This window comes from Urtica dioica, chromosome 3, assembly GCF_054948205.1.
Source record: "Urtica dioica subsp. dioica isolate 48M chromosome 3, U.dioica_male_clone48M_v1_H2, whole genome shotgun sequence".
Classification (NCBI taxonomy): domain Eukaryota; kingdom Viridiplantae; phylum Streptophyta; class Magnoliopsida; order Rosales; family Urticaceae; genus Urtica; species Urtica dioica.
This window is the reverse complement of record NC_142758.1, coordinates 478713-498277: the sequence shown is the minus strand read 5'-3', so window position 1 is coordinate 498277 and position 19565 is coordinate 478713. Positions and strand designations below refer to the sequence as shown.

The following is a 19565-nucleotide window of genomic DNA, read 5'->3' as shown; positions in this document are numbered from 1 at the left end:
ACACGTACCACATCCACCTAGTTCATACTCTTAGAGCCACAAAAAAAAAATACCTATATTGTAATATATCTCTAAGTAAATAGTAGAACTCCTTACAAAATTGATGAGATCACAAACACAATTATAATAAAAATTGTGGATCGCCAATTCACAAGCTCCTTCATATGTTACGTATTAATTTTTTTTTAGGTCTTCAGATAGAGCTTAACTTCTACCAAGATTCACGTCCATTATACAAACTATGAATTATTATATTTGAGACTCAGATCTATTACTGAAAGTAAAAAACTATTCTTACCAAAGATCATGTGGTACTAAAAGAGTGAGCACAAGTTAGTCAACTGTTCAAATGTTATGAGAGAAAATGGGTTTTACTTTTTAAATTGAGTATACAATCCACTTTACTTTTTTGGTGCCATATCTTAATTTGATGACTCATTTCCTTCAATTTTCATATATTAAAAAGAAGAACTCGAAAAATACAAAATAAATATGAGTGCAAAATTTAGAACAAATATAAATAATGAAAACTGCTACGATGAAAGTAGATCATAAAGGGTATTTTCGGTAGATAAACGTACAAAGTTCCATTCCATTTTCCTCGAGGAATTTTTTTTTTTTTATATTCCATGTTTCTATTTTCTATATATTTTCCTTTATCATAAATAAATAAAAAAATTCAAATCAGATCTCTTCCATATTTACAAATGTAATCGAATCAGACCACTTGAATGTTAAAATACGAAGTTACCACATGGGTTTTATTGAAGCAAAAACTATATGATACATCAAAAGTAAACCACAAATTTAAAACCGTCATATCTTCTTATCTTAAAAAAATAAAATAAAAAACTAATTAATTGCAGAAATATTCAAATCTCTCTTTGACCGTCGTACTCTTCCCTCTGTCTCGTTCTTCTCATTTTCTCACACGAATATTTATGTACCCCTATATATATTTATATTTATATATAAATATAAATATATTAATAGGAGTAAATTGTTTTCTTTTTCGCTTCGTAATAAATCCATTGCCTTTTCGCCGCTGCTGCAGAGAGACCCAAAGACACTCTTTCTCTCTCTAAACTATCTGAGGCAGAGGAGAGAGAAACACCTAAATTTTCATTTCTGCCACTGCAAAACCTACAAATACCAATACAGCATCAAAATCCAATCTTTATCACACAAACACACACTCACACACAATATATATACATATATAGATACACACAGCCATATATACCCCTAGAGATAGTCTCGCGATGCTATCATCTTCTTCCTGCTCCTCTTCGCTGTGTGTGTTTCTTTTATTTTGTTTGCGAAATAAATGAATAAATCGTCTCCTCAGTGATTCAAATCTTTCATAGCTGAGTTGTGATTTCGTTTCCGTTCGGTTAAAATTGAAAGAAAAACAAAAAACCGTGAATTCGAAAGATCTTCTGATCCGACGGCTCAGGATCCTCGGTCCCTCTGATCGTACGCTCAGGTCTTCTTTGTCAGTCTCTCTTTCTCTCTCCTCCATCTTTACGTAAGCCTCTCTCTCTCCTCTCTCGCTGATATACATGTGCCTTCTCTCTCTCTCTATACATATGATATACATGTGTGTGTACGTATTTATCGGTGAATCTGCGAAGTCATTTCGGGGAAGTACGTATTTGTTCTTACAAATTTATGGCTGAGAAAAGAAAAAGACTTTTAATTTTGTTTCAGAGGAAAAGTGTTTTGGTTGTAACTATTCATGATTAGTAGCTTTTAACATGCAATGGGTGTGTGAATTGTTTGGGATTATTGGATCATTGATTGAGATTGGTTTTTGGGTCTTATTTGATTCATGTTCTTGTTTGACCGTTTAATTTTTAATTACAATACTTCATCTTGTATTAAATGGGGTTTCTTGCTCAAGAATGGCTCTTAAAAGTAATCTTACAGCTTTTCAACTATTTTGCTTTCTTTGATGTATAAGTATAACTATTAAAATTGATTTATATTTGCTTGGTGTGCACTTTATACATGCATGTTGATTAGATGTGGAGTCATGTTTCTTGTGAATTAGTCAATATTAATTGATAAAAAAAAAATAATATAAAAACTTAATGTGTTTGACTAAAAGAGAAGTAGAAACTCGGTTCTTTTAGTTTTTACTTACTTCTTATTCTTTACCCAGATAAGCTTGAGAATTTCACTCGAGGAGAAAAAATCTATTTGGGCCATATGAAATCACTTTTCAAATTATTTTTCTTTTCGTGTGGGAAGGAAGAGTTTATATACTTTACTGAGATGATCAAAGTGAAAAAGTACAAACCAATACGAACCTTATGACAAAATTGAATGAAGAAGGGTGTTTAGTACATGACAGTAGGGACTGAACTTGATTTCATTTGTGGCTCTCAAGAATGAATATTTTTTTCTAACGTTTTCAAGCAAAAAACATGTAGGCCTTAGTGTTATTAAGAATTTCATTTTCATGGAGATGTAACTTTCGCAATAATCGTCCACGCTCGCGACAAAACCGGGACCATCAAAAACTTTGAGGAGAAAATCATCATCACACCCCTTCATTCTCTCTCTCTCATTAATGGATTTTTAGTAGTTTTTTTAGTTTCTTGTTTTTGTGTCTATAAATCAGAGATGTATAGATATACCATGTTGTGATTTGTATTAGTATTTTTCTTTGCAGTTAGCATGGAGACTAATGGGCATAGGAGATTGAGAAGAAACGAAGAAAACGGAGATGTGAGTCAATCGAGTTCCGGTGATGATCACGATCCGTGGACTGCTTGGGCGTACAAGCCTCGCACCATTTCCACATTGCTCATCGGAGCTTGCTTTCTCATGTGAGTCTTGTGAAGAATCTTCTTTTTTTTTTCTTTTTTTTTGTAGCAATCAATTGTGTGTATAGTCTCGATTTTACAATCGGTTGTTACTCGTCTTCGTTTTCTTAATTCGCTTTGGAAACTATAAATCAGTTGGGCTAGCGGGGCTTTGGATCCACAAAGCAGTGAATCGTCGGGAGATCTTGTGACGAGAGTGAAAAGGTAATTTGTTATCTGACTTTTCGACTTATGTCTTGACGCAAAAGAAGAAGTAGAAGAATAGAAGAACTGTAACACTCTTTTTTTTTTGCTCTTTGTATATAATTAATTTACAGAGGCGTTTGGGCTATGATTGCCGTTTTCCTCGCTTATTGCTTGCTTCAAGCCCCTTCTACGTAAGTTCTTACTGAGACTTTTGATGAACAATCGATTGAGGTCTAGAATTTATTTATATATGGACACTGTCAATATATTTGAGTCTGTATTCTTTAGGAGTCTGTCGATATACAAGTCCTGATTCTTAAGAGGTTTTTTTTAGTTGTTGGGTTGGTTATGGATATGAATGTCAATGTTATTAAATATTGGTGATGTGAAATTTCAAAAATACAGGATTCTGATTAGGCCTCATCCGGCGATTTGGCGCTTAGTTCACGGAATGGCTGTTATTTACCTTGTTGCTCTCACGTTTCTTCTTTTTCAGGTTAGTTTCTCACTTTCTTGATATTATTTTTTTTTAATAATTGAGTAACTAAGCCACCAAAATTTGGAGATTTGTTAAATAGCCAACCTTTTGTAAATTTTAAGTAAATAGCCATTAAGATAATGTGACATTGTTTGGACTTTTTTAGCATTCCATTTATGCCCTTGGAGTTTGATAGTTATTTACAATTATTAAGAATATTTGCAACTATTAATGTCATTTTGGCTTTGTTAATAAAATTCAGTGGCTATGTACTAAAAATTTACCAAAGGTTGGCTATATGGCAAAACTTGATTTTTCATATGGCTATATATCTAGAGAGCTTAAATTATAAACCAGCCACTTTTATTTGCATGTGAAATCAATTATGCATTGTTGTAACTTTTTTATTTTCATTTTCCAGAAACGTGACGATGCTAGGCAATTTATGAAGTTTCTCCACCCTGATCTTGGCGTCGGTAATACACTTCCAGATTGAAAAAACAAAATAAAAAAAACTAAAGTATGAAAAGATTTCAATCTTGTTTCTATTATGACTGCCTTTGCAGAGCTTCCGGAAAGATCTTATGGAGCGGACTGTCGGATATATCTCCCGGAAAATCCTACAAGCAGGTTTAAGAATGTTTATGTATGATTTCTACTTTGCTCAAAATATCTTCATTAATTAATGCAACTCTATAATATTCTTTCTTCAATGGAATTTTTTTTTTTTTTTTTTTGGTAATATTCTTTAGGAAACACTTTTCGATGAATTCGTGGTGGCCCATATTATCGGATGGTGGGGAAAAGCTATATTGATCCGAAATCAGCCTCTTCTTTGGATGCTATCGATCGGCTTCGAGATGATGGAGGTAAACTAATTACCTTTTTTTTTGTTTTATTAAACATGTGATAAATTTCTGTGTTTTCGAAGATTCTAAAATCTCTTCTGATAATTGGAATATTTCCGCAGCTTACTTTCCGACACATGTTACCGAACTTCAACGAGTGTTGGTGGGACAGCATTATACTCGATATCTTGATCTGCAACTGGTTTGGTGAGAAACATTTTTTTTTCTCAACCCTGTTAATCTTTTTTCGATTCCTTTCTAAATAAATGATCATTTATATCTCTTACTAGGTATATGGGCGGGAATGCACACCGTTCGTTATTTCGATGGAAAAACTTACAAGTGGGTCGGTATAAGCCGTCAGCCTAATATCATCGGAAAGGTGTGCACGAAAATGAAAATGAAAATAATTTTTTTTTTTTAAGGGATTAATTATGATTATTGTAATGATTTTGACGATAGGTGAAACGGACGTTGGAACAATTCACGCCGGCGCAGTGGGACAAAGACGAGTGGAGGCCGTTGTTGGGGCCGTGGCGGTTCATCCAAGTCTTGTATCTGTGCATCGTTTTTCTGACGGTTGAGCTCAACACTTTCTTTCTCAAGTTCTCTCTTTGGATTCCTCCTCGAAACCCAGTCATCATTTACCGCCTCGTCTTGTGGTGGCTCATCGCTATTCCCACCATCCGCGAATACAACTCCTACCTTCAAGACCGGTACTATATCTATATATATACACACATATATATATATACACACATATATCTAAATTATATATATATGTACTGATACACTACTACAAATAAGGCTTTCTAGTGCGGAAGGGTATTAGGTGCGACAAAAAGTCGCACCTGATGCCCATATTTGTAGTAGTGATAGTCAATTAAAACTAATAAACTTGTTAAATAGTCGGGGTTTGTCTAAAATTAGTGATATAGCTCAAATTTAGTACAAAACGACACTAGTACTGGGTGTTAATAATTTTTTTTTATTTTTTGAATTCCGCAGAAAGCCTGTGAAGAAAGTCGGGGCATTGTGTTGGCTTTCTGTTGCTATTTGCATCGTCGAGCTTCTCATTTGCATCAAATTCGGAAACGGTAACGAGTCTTTTTCATCGACCCCGTAAAACATGATCTCCCTTTTTTTTTCTTTTTTTTTTTAATATTTCTAGCTCTGTTGATTGTCTATAACAGGATTATATCCGAAGTCTATGCCGTTATGGCTAATAACTTTTTGGACATCTGTTGGAGCGTTTCTCCTTCTGTTCATCGCCGTGTGGTCGTGGCAATCGCATCGGAGTTTATTAGCAGCGCGAAAGAGGCAATGAATGTGAATTGTCGTTTTTTTTTTTTTTCCGACATTATTCTTTGAGTCCTAGCTTTTTGTTTGAGGTTTTATCTTTGCCTGTAAATACTGATCCTCTTTTCACTAAAAATTGTAAATGCCTTATTAGTGGATCACAGTTTGTTTTAGCAAAGAATCATAATTCATTCTTTTTTCCTGCTAGGTTTAGAAGGAAAGTTTACTTCAGCTGGGGAGGCCCTGAATAATCCCATTTTTCAATTTTTTCTATTCATATTCTAATTTTCCTTTTTCTTGTTCTTTTTTTTTCCATACGGTAGGATAAAATATTTAATTTTTTTTTTTTATATAATATGATATTCCATCCAAGTGGTAAGCCAAAGTGCCAAACATATCGGAAAACTGTAAAGCATATTCTTTTTGTGCACAAGTGTTTGTATGTATCTACGTGCATGTATATATATACACACGTGCCGTCTTTTTCTTTTAGTCATTTCAAACCCTTTTTAAAGGTGTCGGCTAATTATTGTTTAATTAAATGTTAAACCTCATGTACCTATAGGCCCTATTTTGCTATAGCTCATCTCAATAGCTAGTTTTTCTGTCACAATCACCCACTTAACACGTCTCAAAGTCTCATCCACAACTTTATCAAGGGCTGATTCTAATTAATAACCTAATAAGCCTTTTAGATTTGCTTTTGTCACCAAAAAAAAAAAAGCCTTTTAGATATATTATTTATTTATTTGATTTACATGTTTAATAATAATGTGGTGAATAACGCTTTAGGTTTTGAGAGACATTTTTGTTTCCAAAATAGTCCTTCCTCTAACAATATCTTCGCGTCAAAATTAGGTCAAAATAACCCAACATACCACATTTCCCATTGTGATCATATCGGTGACGTCACTATTACAAGCAGTGATGAACTTACCTTATTCCGTGGGCTAAAATCTGGGCCGTGACTTGGCTTGCCTCGTGCCATATTATCACTAGACAAACACAAACCTAATGATCATACTCAGAAGGAAGACAGGAATTTAGATTAGGGGGAATTAATATGCAAAAAGAAAGTTAGGGGGAGCTAATTTATAAATGTTTAGGGTAAAAAAAATGTAGAAAATTATAAAAAAATGGTCCATTAGGGAAATAGTCAACTTAAACGTTTGATATTGATAAATAGCCAACGTCTCGTAAATCTTAGGTAAATAGCCACTGCATTTTATTTACAAGCGTAATTTTATAAGAATACCCATAATATCATTCCCGTCCAAACCAATAAAATAAAAATATTTGAATGACTTAATTAATACACGTAAAATATCAACATTCAATAAAATATTATATCATTAAAGACTAAATGACTTGAATCTCATAACTAAATGCGATAAAATGGGAAATATTCTTTAGCTTGACTGAATATTCCAAAATAATAACTAATTTCCCTAAAATATTATTCTCATTTACTGTCGAAAAAATTAAATTCAAAATCAAACAGAATTTCCGAAAAATAAAATTCAAGTTAAAAAAAAACTGCCAATTATAATTTTTATTATTGTTACAACTATTTACATTGTTATTTACTGTTATTTACAATTGATTACACTATTATTTACAAGTATTTATAAATGATTACACGAAGGCAAATCTGAAAGACATAAACGTACATATTTACACTAATATTTACAACGGTTTACAACTAAAAATAACACATAACAGGTACCAAATCTGTAAATCTATAGCCATATATTTTATGAATACGTCAACACCACCGTCGAACATTTAGACTAGCGATCGCCACCTACGCCCCCATGGCAATAGGCTCCACTATGTTCCTAGCCACCAACGTAACCTCCACCATCTCTGCACCCCCACAACCATAACCTCCGACTTTGCCACCTCTGTTTCCTCCTCCGCTGCCGACGCCTCCGCTACAACAAGATGATGATGCATAAAAAAAACCAAAAAATACAAACAAAAAATAAAGAAACCCCACTGACTGTTTCTCGCCTTTAGAAGCATCTCTTCCATCTCTACCTCCATCAGGTCCGGCGAAGAATCGGAGAGGACAATGAGCGTTCTCTGGTCAATGACGTAACTAACAACCATTTTGATCATTTTGACATTAACATCGAAATTCATGGGAAAGTTTTTCAAATCAAGGTCATAAAAAATAATAGTTTGTAAATAATTTTGATTACATTCTGTATTTTCATCGATTGATAATGAATTATGATTTTCCAGCCATTGACGTTCAAAAAGCTTAACTATAACATAACAGTGACGGTAAATATATGTAAATGTATCGGTAAATATATGTAAATCTATGCGTGTACTGCAAAACATAAGAAAAAATTAAGAACCACACCTAATTCCATCAAAGAAAACTCCTCCATCGTGTGAAACGCTCACCTTGAGGATTTGGGTTATATCGAAGACCCCTGCACTTGGAGGCGTGAAAACCCGGGTGGAGAAACCACTCTTGAGCGCCTCGATCGTTGTGTGGCCAACGAGGAATGGCGGACCTTGTTTCCTCGAGCCTCCGTCACTCATCTCGACCTTTGGGCTTCTAATCACCGACCTCTCCTCCTTTCCACGGAAGGCCCCTCTACTCGGAACCCCTGTATTTCCCGCCGCTTTGTGTGATGGAGAAGCGTGCAAAGCTATTGTCACTCGACATTGGCATTCCTCGCTAGACTCATCTCTTTCTCAATGCGCAACCACCTTATCCACGTAGGGGAGGAAGCGCTTCCGGGAGATCTCCTCCGGAGATGAAAAACATAAGCAAACTCTTAACCGATTGAACGCCTCATCCACTCCTTTCGACTCCATGACTATCCGACAAGAAGAGAGAGCTCTTAATGCTCTCCTTGCAAAGGATGAGGTGTATTGGCGGCAATGAAGTAGGGTGGCTTGGCTCCGAGAAGGCGATCGGAACACAAAGTTCTTCCACCGGAAAGCCTCGCATAGACACAAAAAAAAAACAAAATTGAAGGACTCTACGACGAGGCTAATCGGTGTACCGAAGACCCTATCGGTGTGGAAGGTATTATCTCGACCTACTTTGTCAATATTTTCTCGTCGACTAACCCTTCCTCGAGAAATATTGCTTGTGTTACTCATTGCCTAGACACTAGCATTTCAAAGGAGACGAATCGTTGGTTGATTTCGGAGTTCACTAGAGAAGAAGTCCGAGCGGCCTTCTTCAACATCGATCCTAACAAGGCGTACGGGAAAGATGGGTTCTCCAATCTCTTCTTCCGCAAGTTTTGGGATATCGCGGGAGAGAGTGTCACCGAAATTTTCTTAGAAGTCCTCAACCACAAGAAGGATATCGGCACCCTTGATGAGACTCTCATAGCTTTGATTCCCAAGACCAAGCACCCAATGAAAATGAAAAACTTTAGACCCATAAGTCTTTGCAATGTGGTCTATAAGGCCATCTCCAAGTGTATCACTTCCCGCCTAAATTGCACCATGGAGGGAGTCATTTTAGAGGATCAAAATGTTTTCGTAGGAGGCCGTCAAATTTTCGACAACGTCATCATTGGAGTTGAAGGCACTCGCACTATGAAGCGAGGAAGGTTTGGCAACGAGAAGTGTGGGAGCCTTAAACTCGATATGTCTAAGGCCTTTGATCGCGTGTAGTGGGATTTCCTTGAAGCGGTCATGCTGCGGCTCGGTTACGCTATGGATTGGGTGGATTTAGTCATGAGATACGTGCGTTCTGTTCACTTCTCCTTTATCCTCAGTGGAGAAGTGAAAGGAAACATCACACCTCAACGAGGACTTCGACAAGGAGACCTCTTTTCCCCGTTCCTCTTCCTTCTTTGCTTTGAAGGTCTCTCCGCCTTGTTTCGCCTCGCCGAATCGATGGGCACTAGTCAAGGCCTCCGCTTTGGGTACCACGGCCTCCTAGTCTCCCACCTCTTCTTTGCGGACGATAGCTTGATCTTTTTCCGGGCCACAGAAGAAGAGGGGCGGGAAGTCTGGGCTTGTCTCGATGCCTATGCCCGTGCCTCCGGTCAACTTATCAACTACGAGAAGTTCGAGATTAGTTTCGGGAAATCGGTGAAAACAAACCATGGTAACATGGTGGCTAGTGTTCTTGGAGTCAACATCACGGAGGGCCATGACAAATATCTTGATCTCCCATTCTCATACGGGCGGAGTAAGGCCGGAGTTTTTAGCTTCATTCGAGAACGAGTGTGGAACAAGGTCAAAGGTTAGAATGGCAATTTCTTCTCCGCGGCCGGGAAGGAAATTATCATCAAGGTTATAGTCCAAGCCATTCCAAGCTACATGATGCATTGTTTCAAGCTTTCGAAGCACTTCATCAACGATCTTCACAAGCTCTCGGTAAACTTTTTATGGGGCACCGACGAAGAAAAGAAACGGACCCATTGGGGTCGGTGGGATAAAATTTGTGCATGGAAATCTCACAGAGGCCTTGGCTTTCGAAACATGGAATGAACCAGCAAATCCCTCATCGCCAAGATAGGGTGGAGAACCCTACGAAACTCTTCCTCGCTTGCCTCCCGGCTGTTAAAAAAGAGCTACTTCCCCAACTCCATGTTCCTTGAAGCCTCGAATACCCATCACGACTCCGGGCTTTGGAGAAGGCTGATTTGGGGTAAGGAAATTATCGATCAAGGCTCTCGGTGGAGGATCGGAAATGGTCTCGACGTGGCCGTGTACCGGGACCGCTGGCTTCCTAGAGCGGGGAACTTTCGGATCCGTCGGAGCAGTACTTCCCCGACAGATATTACTGTGGTGGCTCTCGCCCTCCCCTCCGGTGAATGGAATGTCCCACTTCTCTGATCCCTCTTATTCGATGACGACGTTGAAGCAATTCTCCGCATTCCGGGCATCACCGACTCAGCCCCGGACGCTCCTTGCTGAACCATACTAAAGATGGCGAATACACCGCCAAAAGCGGGTACTGGGTTGCTGCGGAATTTCACTAAACAGTGGAAGCTTCCTCGACCCTCTCTAAAAGGCGATGGTGGAATGCACTCTGGCAATTTCGAGTCCCTCCAAAAGTTCGTTTCTTCCTTTGAAAAACGAGTAGGAACTGGATACCTACATGCCGGAACCTCGCTGCCCGAGGAATGAAGATCGATCCGAGATGTTTCTGTTGCGCGTGCGAGATCGAGACCTCCTTTCACGCCCTATGGGCTTGCCCGGCGAGCAAGCCATTGTGGAAATCTACTAGATGGTGGCCCTTTATCAAGACTAGCTACCGTGGAGACATGATAGAGTTCCTGCTCTGAATCAAAGATCTCTTCAGCAGCAGCGGCTTTGATATGTTCGTTATGTTGGCCTAGTTGTCCTAGAATCGCCGAAATGCTGCAGCTCACGACAAGAGGGTTAGCATACCGGAGGACTGCATCAACAATGGCCTCAGCCTTCTAGAAGAGTACCGCGAATGCGCAATCATTGGCCCTCCTTGACAGACTCCTCGTCACCCTAGGCCTGCCCGATGGCCCCCGTCGGGTCCAAATATTATGGCGCTCTCTACCGACGCCGCCTTCTCCTCCGACAAAAGTCATTGTGGTCTCAGCGGAATCTTTCGCTCCTCTGACGGGATTGTTCGCGGTTCGTTCATCGCTCCGAGCAACGCCGCCTTCAGCCCTACTCCGGCGGAAGTTCTTGCCATCAAATCCGGCGTCTTAGCAGCCCAGTCCTTTGGAATTTCGGATCTGCTGGTCCAGACCGACTGTGAGACCCTCCCGAAGCTTCTCCGTTCCAGCCCCCTGCCGATGACCGAGGTCGGCCGACTCCTCAGCGACATTACTGTAATGGCTCCCAATTTAGTTCGTTCTCTGTTATTCATATTCCCAGAACTTGTAACCTGGCAGTCCATCTTTTAGCCAAATATGCTTTAAACTATGGGTATTCATCAAAACCGCCAAACCGAACAACCCGATCATCTAAACCAAACCGCACTCTTTTTTAAACCACCCCATTAAAATCCGATGAAGTTTGGGTTGTAACCAACCCGAACTGCAATTGTTTCGGGTTGGTTTGGTTTTTTATAGTCGTGAGATTGGGTTGAACCAAACCAACCCGATAGTGTTGATTCTTTAATTTTTGTAAGATTGCAAGTATTTTATATGTATAATTTTTAAAAATATTATTATTTTAATAATATTATAATTAAATAAAAATACTCAATATTATACTTTATTATTTGCGACTACATGAAAATTTGGTAATTAAAAATATGCGTAATTTTTATTTTAATACGTAAGTTTTTTTAAGGGTTTTTAAGTTATATAGCCACACGGTTATAGTGAATTGGGATATAGCCAATCTTTTGTTAATTTCTTGTAAATAGCCAAGTTAACTTATTAACAGATTAATAAAAGACTTATTTAATCCAGTCAAACATGTAAAAAAGGTAGTTAATAGGCTGCCACGTATGCAAGTTGGCTATTTACAAAATATTTACCAAAAGTTGGCTAATTTACAATTCCTATAGTTTAGGTGGCTTACGTAGCCAATTTTTTGTTTTTTGAAAGAAAAGTAAAATTTTGATTTTATTTGACAAAACGTTCTATATATAATATACGTATATGAGAAAAAACCAACCCAAACCAACCTGATTATTTTCGAGTTGGTTTGGTTTGGTTTTACCTTTCAATCGGGTTGGTTTGAGTTTTAAAATAAATAAAAAATTAGTTGTAACGATTCGGGTTGATAGAACATGAAAAAACTGACTAACTCAAACCGATTACACTCATACTTTAAACTTTAATGCCCCATTCTATGTGGCTTGACTCTGTTCCTCCCGTTCTATGGGAAACAATTTTGGCTGATATGCCTTCTATGAATTAGTCACAGTGACTTCCTTTCAAAAAAAAAAAACAAAGAAATTCTTCTCGGTGAATTTTGAAAATAATAACTACCAATTATATGGATACGAAAATAAGGAAACAAATCGATCAATCCCACGTAATTAATCAGTTACTAAAAAAAAAAAGGAAACGAATTAAGCCTACGGATTTTTTTTTAAATTTGAATAGGCACGAAATAAAAATTCAAATTTTAAATAAATTCGGAAATTCAAATAGGAAGGATACAACCGGAAAGTGCAAAAAATTCTGATAGGTCCACGTCATACTAGTGGCTATTTACCTAATATTTACAAAACGTTGGCTATTTAACAATACCAAACGTTTAAGTTGATTATTTTACTAATTTATTGTTATAAAATAATGGGCAAAAAGCCAAAAAAAAAAAAAAAAAAAATGATGAGGATCCCTTTGGGCTGGGCTATCTGTGGCTTCGTCGTTGATCATACTCAATTTGGCGGCGATGTAATTTTAAAAGGTTGAGACTCCAAAATTATTTTTTGATGAAATGAAAGTGTTCAACCCACAACATAGGTAAAAGAGTCCATGAACAATGTTTCTAGGATTAAATTTGACTAAGACTCCATTCAGTTTAAAGTCCAAAACTCAATAGTAGAGGTAATTTCCGGTGGAGCAGTAAAATGCATAGCGATGATAATATTTGGCCGCTCATTTTCTACATCGCCGGTGCATGGATTGTCAAGCTCTTCGGCCGGTGATAAAAAGTGAGTCCTATACATTGAGAGAGAGAGAGAGAGAGAGAGAGAGAGAGAGAGAGAGAGAGAGAGAGGCCAATGATAATATTTGTAGAACTTTCCCACTTAAAATAAAAGGTTTAAAGGAAAGGCTTTTCATGTTCAAATTCATTACAGACGACACTGAACTTACTTACGAGGCTATCGCTTTTTGCTATAAAAGCCCCGTTCTATATATAGATAGATGAATAAAATATTGTAATAAAAAAAAAAAAAATTCCCAACACCTCAAACCCAATTCACTTCAACTATCCGACCTCCTCGGAGCGGTCGAGCTCGGCCCTGAACCGGGAAATCGACCCCTTGAGGTCTTCGCAAGTCCGGCGAAAGCCCTCGGAGGCGGCTCCGGCGAGGCTCTCGATCTCGGCCCCGACGTTCCCGAGGGCCCGCGAGATCTTGTCCAGCGCGGCCCTAATCGCCTCGGTCTCCTGCGGCGGATATAGGCACGCCCCGAGCTCGTCCACCGTCGGCTCCAAAACCCGACACTCCGTCAGAATGTTCTCGAGCGAGGCCACGAAGCCGGGCTCGTCGCCGCGGCTCTTCTGCGCCGTGATCGCTCGCAGAAGCTCCTTGATGACCGACAGGATTCCCGAGACCGTGGAGATCGCTTCTTGGGCCACTCTCATCTCCTCCGGCGACAGGTCGGTCCCGAGATCGGCTCCTCCGTCGGACCCGGACCCGGAATCCGAGTCTTCTTTGGCGGGGCCGGCCTTGAGGTCGTTGAGCTCGCGGAGGACGTCTTTGACGGAGACGGCGACTTTCGTGATTCTCCGGCCGATCGCGGCGACGTTTGTGTTCGGAGTCCTCTCGAGTTCCGAGCACGCCTCCCACACTTGGCCCGTCAGCTGTGGAATCGTCCGGTCGTTCTCCGAGCAAGCTCCTATATACAATCCAACACCGAAGTTTCAAATTCAATTTCGAGGAGAAAAAGAACAGTCATGCGAAATATATAGATCTTGAACGGTGTGATCCAATATATGACCATGAAATGGTCGAATATATATAATAACTGATCTCTCATCAGTTTTAACTGCAAATGACCAAATATAAGAGAAGTTAATTAAAGAAACAGGACACTAATCGTTTCTGTCGATATAGAAAATGGTTGTAAACTATCGATCAACTAATAGTGTACTTTTTAAATATGGAAACCTACTAGCAAATTTTGTTGCGTTTTTCGGGCATTAATTAAACTATCAACAAGGGAATATCGAATAAATTATGTACCCAAAGGCAAGGCTCAAATCCAGACTAGACAGCAGAACATGATTTTATTATCCTATAATAAATATCAATAAAGACTCGAGATTTCTCTGCTGTTGATCGATTTCTTCGTCGGTATGTTTTTCTTGCGAAACACTCAAAACCTTCAATTCGAAGATTTCTATCGAACCTCACTACGCATCACAAGTAACAAAATCAAGATCGAAATTTATTCGACGAAATCGCGAGGGCTTATATAAGGGACTATTTAGTTACCAAATGAAGCGATAGACTCTTTCATAACACTGAAGCTCGTGTCGAGAACCTTCTTGACCGAACTACGAATGGAATTCAACAATGTGGGCCCGGCTCCAATGGAAGCTCCGTAAGCGATTAAAAGAAAGCCATTCAGCGTGTTCACATACGCTCCCATGTTCTCCTCCACCTCCTCGTAAACTGGCGGCTCTCCGGTCCAAATCATCCCAACTAAATCACGAAGAAGGAAAAATGATTAAAAAAAATAATCAAAGCACAATTTCACATCGTAGCTCCTCGGTCTTAGCAAATATTGAAAAAAAGGTCTTTATTGCGTTCCGGGTTTTTCGTATTGTTTCCTTTCCACGGCGGACAGGTACATGAAACGTATCGGAAAAGGTAAATCGTTTTGGATTCGCGGCATTTAAAACGTAAGAAACAAACAATTTAAAAAGTCGAAACGAGATAACACCAAGATTTTTTTTCTGCTGTACCATATCAGAAATTAAATTCATCACAAAAGAACTACGACTTTCGCTTGTTTGGCATTATTACGGAAAACAAAAGGCGTGACGAAAACACAGATTAAAATCATAGCTAAATATATAAATATATATTAACTGATCTTTGGTACTCTAGCTAGTACTTTGCTTTAGATCAACTAAGGCTTTCTTTCTTTTCAATAAAAATTATGAGTTTCTTAAAAAAAAAAACATATATAACGTTATAAAACCTCACAAAAAAAAGTCTTGAACTTAACCAAAAACAAATTTAAAAACGATGATCACTTGAGTCTGAACATTTTGTGCAAGTAAATGAAAATTCTGTAAAAAGGAATTTGATACCAATGGTGGCTTGTCGAGAGATAGCCTCGCCCATCTCAAGAACCTTGTCCCAACTCAGCTTCACCAGCGAAGGATCCGAAGGCTTTTCGTATACCTAATTTTCAGACAGTAAAAGAAAAACCATAAATTAACAATCATATGATTTAGAAAGAAAAAAACCGTATACATAAAGGTTTTAAGAGAGAGATAGAAAGAGAGACCTCAAAGGCTTCATAGATTTCCTTTTTGTGCGAATTGAATAGTTGAAGAAGCTGGTTTCTCTCGGAAGAACTTCCCATCACTGACTCTGTGAGAGTGTTGGTTTCGAGGGTTTTACAGAAAACAGACGACAAGCCCACGTTGGAACGAAAGTGAGACATATCGATGTGTATATATAGTGCCTATTTATGGAGAGTTTTTTTTTTTGTTTATATGCCCCTGGGGTTTAGGTTATTATCATTTCTCTTTTTTTTTTTCTTTTTTTTTTGAGTTGGGGCACTATCGGCCAAGATTACATGATATATCTGTGCAAAGCGCAGGTGGCACTATCGGCCAAGATTACATAGTAGGTGGCACTATTGGCCAAGATTACATACTTATTAGAATAAATTCTAGGGGGCATGCATTTCTGCATCCCATGGGGGCTTGAACCCATAACCTCTCCGTCGAGGTGAGTGTGGGATTACCGTTAGACCAAGTTAGCTACCACGTTATCATTTCTCTTTAATGGCAACATTGTGGTGTATTATAAGTTATAACAGTCATAAATGTAGAGTATATGATTAGGGTTTTTTTTTTGGGTAAACCTATCATTAATTCGACTATTTACGTAATTATTCAAATATTAAAACTATAACAAAAGTAAAATGGTATCAAATTCGACTATATATAAACATTTACCCTTATTATATCTCCCAATAAATTATGCTCAAACTATTGATTTTGTAGCTTCTTTGTCTTTTTCTAATTTTATAATTTATCAAATTCAACACATAACTCCCTCAAAAAAAAAAAAATTCAACACATAAATAACTTCAAAGATACTTGTTAATTTTATAAAATAAAATAAAAATTAAATTTAAGACCTGCTAAATAAAGTCAACCATTTTTTTTAGACTAAGATTTTATTTTAATGATACTGTTAAGAGTTGTAACAAGCTACTAAATTTTGTAGATACGTTTTAAGCTATTTTTTTTGTTTTTTACGAAAATGACTAAAATATTACAATTTGTAAATACGTTTCTGAATCATTTTGCTCTACAATTTAGTATTGGGGACAAAAGTAATATTTACGCAATTGTTATAAAATAATATTAACAATTTCTAAATCAGAAAATCATTTGACCAAACCAAATCAGAAAATCGTGTTTTTTATAACTTCATATCGTATATTCATCAAATCAAATAAATCACAAATCAAATATTCACATATATTCTCATTCTTAGAATTGACAAAATCTAAAAAAAAAAAAAAATCTTAACTATGAATCTGATACATAATCTGCCATTTACATATTTCAGATTAGAATAATATTCAGATTAGGATTATTGACCATATTCCACAAATCTGATGCACAATCTATCTTGACTCACATATCTGATGTATGATCTCATACCTAGAGATAAAATGATCATTATACAAAGAAAAATATCAACAATATCTCATGTGTTTAATTTAAACATGCGATTTATCTCATTAATTTCCAAAAATATCATACATCTTCTTTTAGTTTAATATAAATAAACATATACCTCCACTAAAAATTGTTATATCTCAAATACCATTTTTTCGTTTATTTTTTACACCAAAAAAAAAAAAAAATTTGAACTACCCAAAATGTTATATAACATGCTTTCATTTCTTTCTATGCAATTCGCAATTAGGGTTCATATTTTGTTACTTTGGTTAATTTAAACTCAAGGACAACCCTTATAACAAGCTAGTAAGACTATTAGATAATTCGGCTAAAACCATCTTACTACGTTAAGTCAAATCAAATATTGTTAAAATATATCAATCAAATAGGTTTAATAATAAAAATGTAAATTGTTAAGTTGTAACATGCGCCGAAATTGATCTTCTTGATGGTTCCGGGGCCGCCATTACCCTCGAGGATCTCGACACTCTCAATCGCCTGAGGTGCAATCTTGGGGATGAGGTTGTCGGCGTCGAATATAAGGGCCTTGAACTGTTAGACTTTATTCTATAAAGCTCACGTATGTGTGTGGCCCAAGTGTAATACCAATTTATGGGCTTAATATGTAATCAGGTTAAATCCTATTGGTTAATTAAAATTAAAGGTAACTTCCATATATACCCTGATGGTGGGTCTATATAAAGAGAAACTCTAGGGATTGGTCTTCTCTCAACCCATTACGCAATTTTCCTGAGCCATCAAAAAAAAGTTATCAAGACTAAAGGGATCAAGAGAGAGAAACCAATTCCGGTGATTCCGTCACCGTCTCCGTTGCTCTCGTCATAGATTAAAGTAGATTTTCTCGATCTCTAATGCTTTGTGAAAATCATCTAATTCTAAGATCTTGGCTAATTAGGATCGTTTAAATTATGCTTATATGTAGTATCAGAGCCCTTGATTGTTGAATTGTTGATTTTTTATATCCGCGAGGTCACTCTTACAATTTAGGTTCGCACCCAATTAAATTATGGTATGTGATATTTAATTCACAATCGATGCGTATTGTTTGATATGGTAGAAAATCTGTAATTTTTATTCATCGCGATTATGTATTTTGCGATTATGAATTGATAGGTTGAGAGATCGTATTATCAACTTTTTTTAAATATTATTATTGTCTACATTGAGATAATGGTTCGTCAGTATTAATAATTTCACTGCATATAAGTGAATGAAAAGGCTTATTGAAAATTTGTAAAATTTTGTATTCTGCTAATGTTTTGAAAAAAAAAAAAAAAATCGTGAATCAAATTCACATATGTCATATTGGGCAATGAGTCATGGTGATGATGTGTATTAATAAGTCCAAATACACGCTTATGATTCCTTATGCTTCTCATCGCAAGTTTTCAAATTTATCACTTTTTTTTTTTTTTTTATGATGATGATATATAGTATCGAAATCTGTTGAAATTTAGAACTTTTGGTGTTAGTGGAGGTTTATTATTATGTTGATGGTCTGTTTCCGTTGGCCTTGTACCGATCAAAATTGTCTTTTATGCAAACACTATTAACGAAGTTTATCTTATATACAATCAAGGTTTCTTATGGGTAATGATGTGATCATAGTTGACGGATCAAAGTCGTGAATTATTCACTAATGAATGTATAAAGCTTAGTCGGTGCTTAGCCTAACTGTCGAATTAATAAATATGATTATCTATGTTGTTAATCACCAGAGTGATAACACATTAAAAATTTATGTGTGACAAATTAAAATTTTTGATGTCAAATATGATCACCAAAGTGACATGGTTTGATAGTCTTATATTGCCAGAATTAAGCTTTTATATTTTAATTTCGATATCCATATTATGATTAATTTGTTAGTCACCAAAGTGGTCAAATTATAATGTTTTGGATATCAAATTAAAATAAATAAATTACTCATGTTTATATGATGCTCTTAAGTTAAATGACATTATGGTATTTTATGATTCTTCTCTTGAGTAAATTGAAGTTCATGGTTATAAAATCTTTCGGATCGCCCAAAGGTTGATCATTCGTTTGATAATTTATGAACATTATCGTGGTCAATCGATATGCTTGGTTAGGTATGTTTAGTATATCCAAAGATTGCAAATATATCTAATTGAACTATGTCAATTAACTATTATGTGAAAATTTATTTTTAGCATCAATTATGTTTACCTTATTGTATATATTGTTGTTCTGCCCAAAGGTGACTTCAATGTATACCTTATGTTTATTTCGTGTATTCTGAATCTGTATTATAGATTATGTTTATTACTCAAAGCATTAATGTGTGAGCATATATTATATATTTTTGCGGCCTCTTTTCTTGTTTCTCTTCAATCGCAAGCCATG

At 36.8% G+C, this 19565-nt stretch overlaps 2 protein-coding genes across 3 annotated transcripts; one reads left to right on the top strand and one right to left on the bottom strand.

Moving 5' to 3' along the window:
* The first annotated feature begins 1005 nt into the window (after nucleotides 1-1005).
* PSS1 (phosphatidyl serine synthase family protein) lies at nucleotides 1006-5935 on the top strand. Of its 2 annotated transcripts, XM_089609655.1 has the most exons (13): nucleotides 1006-1528; nucleotides 2678-2834; nucleotides 2967-3035; nucleotides 3149-3208; nucleotides 3423-3513; nucleotides 3917-3971; nucleotides 4062-4141; nucleotides 4248-4364; nucleotides 4466-4550; nucleotides 4634-4725; nucleotides 4806-5059; nucleotides 5352-5440; nucleotides 5537-5935. In XM_089609655.1, exons 2-13 carry the CDS (start codon nucleotides 2683-2685, stop codon nucleotides 5668-5670), a joined length of 1278 nt encoding a protein of 425 aa, XP_089465781.1. In that variant the 5' UTR covers nucleotides 1006-1528; nucleotides 2678-2682; the 3' UTR covers nucleotides 5671-5935. The 2 variants fall into 2 exon arrangements, with proteins under 2 accessions (XP_089465781.1, XP_089465782.1); XM_089609656.1 differs by lacking the exon at nucleotides 1006-1528 and having other exon boundaries at nucleotides 2401-2834.
* Nucleotides 5936-13291: 7356 nt separating this feature from the next.
* On the bottom strand, nucleotides 13292-15895 carry LOC149401867 (uncharacterized). The gene is made up of 4 exons (XM_089608213.1): nucleotides 15761-15895; nucleotides 15561-15654; nucleotides 14737-14946; nucleotides 13292-14137 (listed from the first exon to the last, which is right to left on the bottom strand). The coding sequence occupies exons 1-4, from the start codon at nucleotides 15836-15838 to the stop codon at nucleotides 13506-13508; spliced, it is 1014 nt and encodes a 337-aa protein (XP_089464339.1). The 5' UTR covers nucleotides 15839-15895; the 3' UTR covers nucleotides 13292-13505.
* Between the last annotated feature and the right edge of the window lie 3670 nt (nucleotides 15896-19565).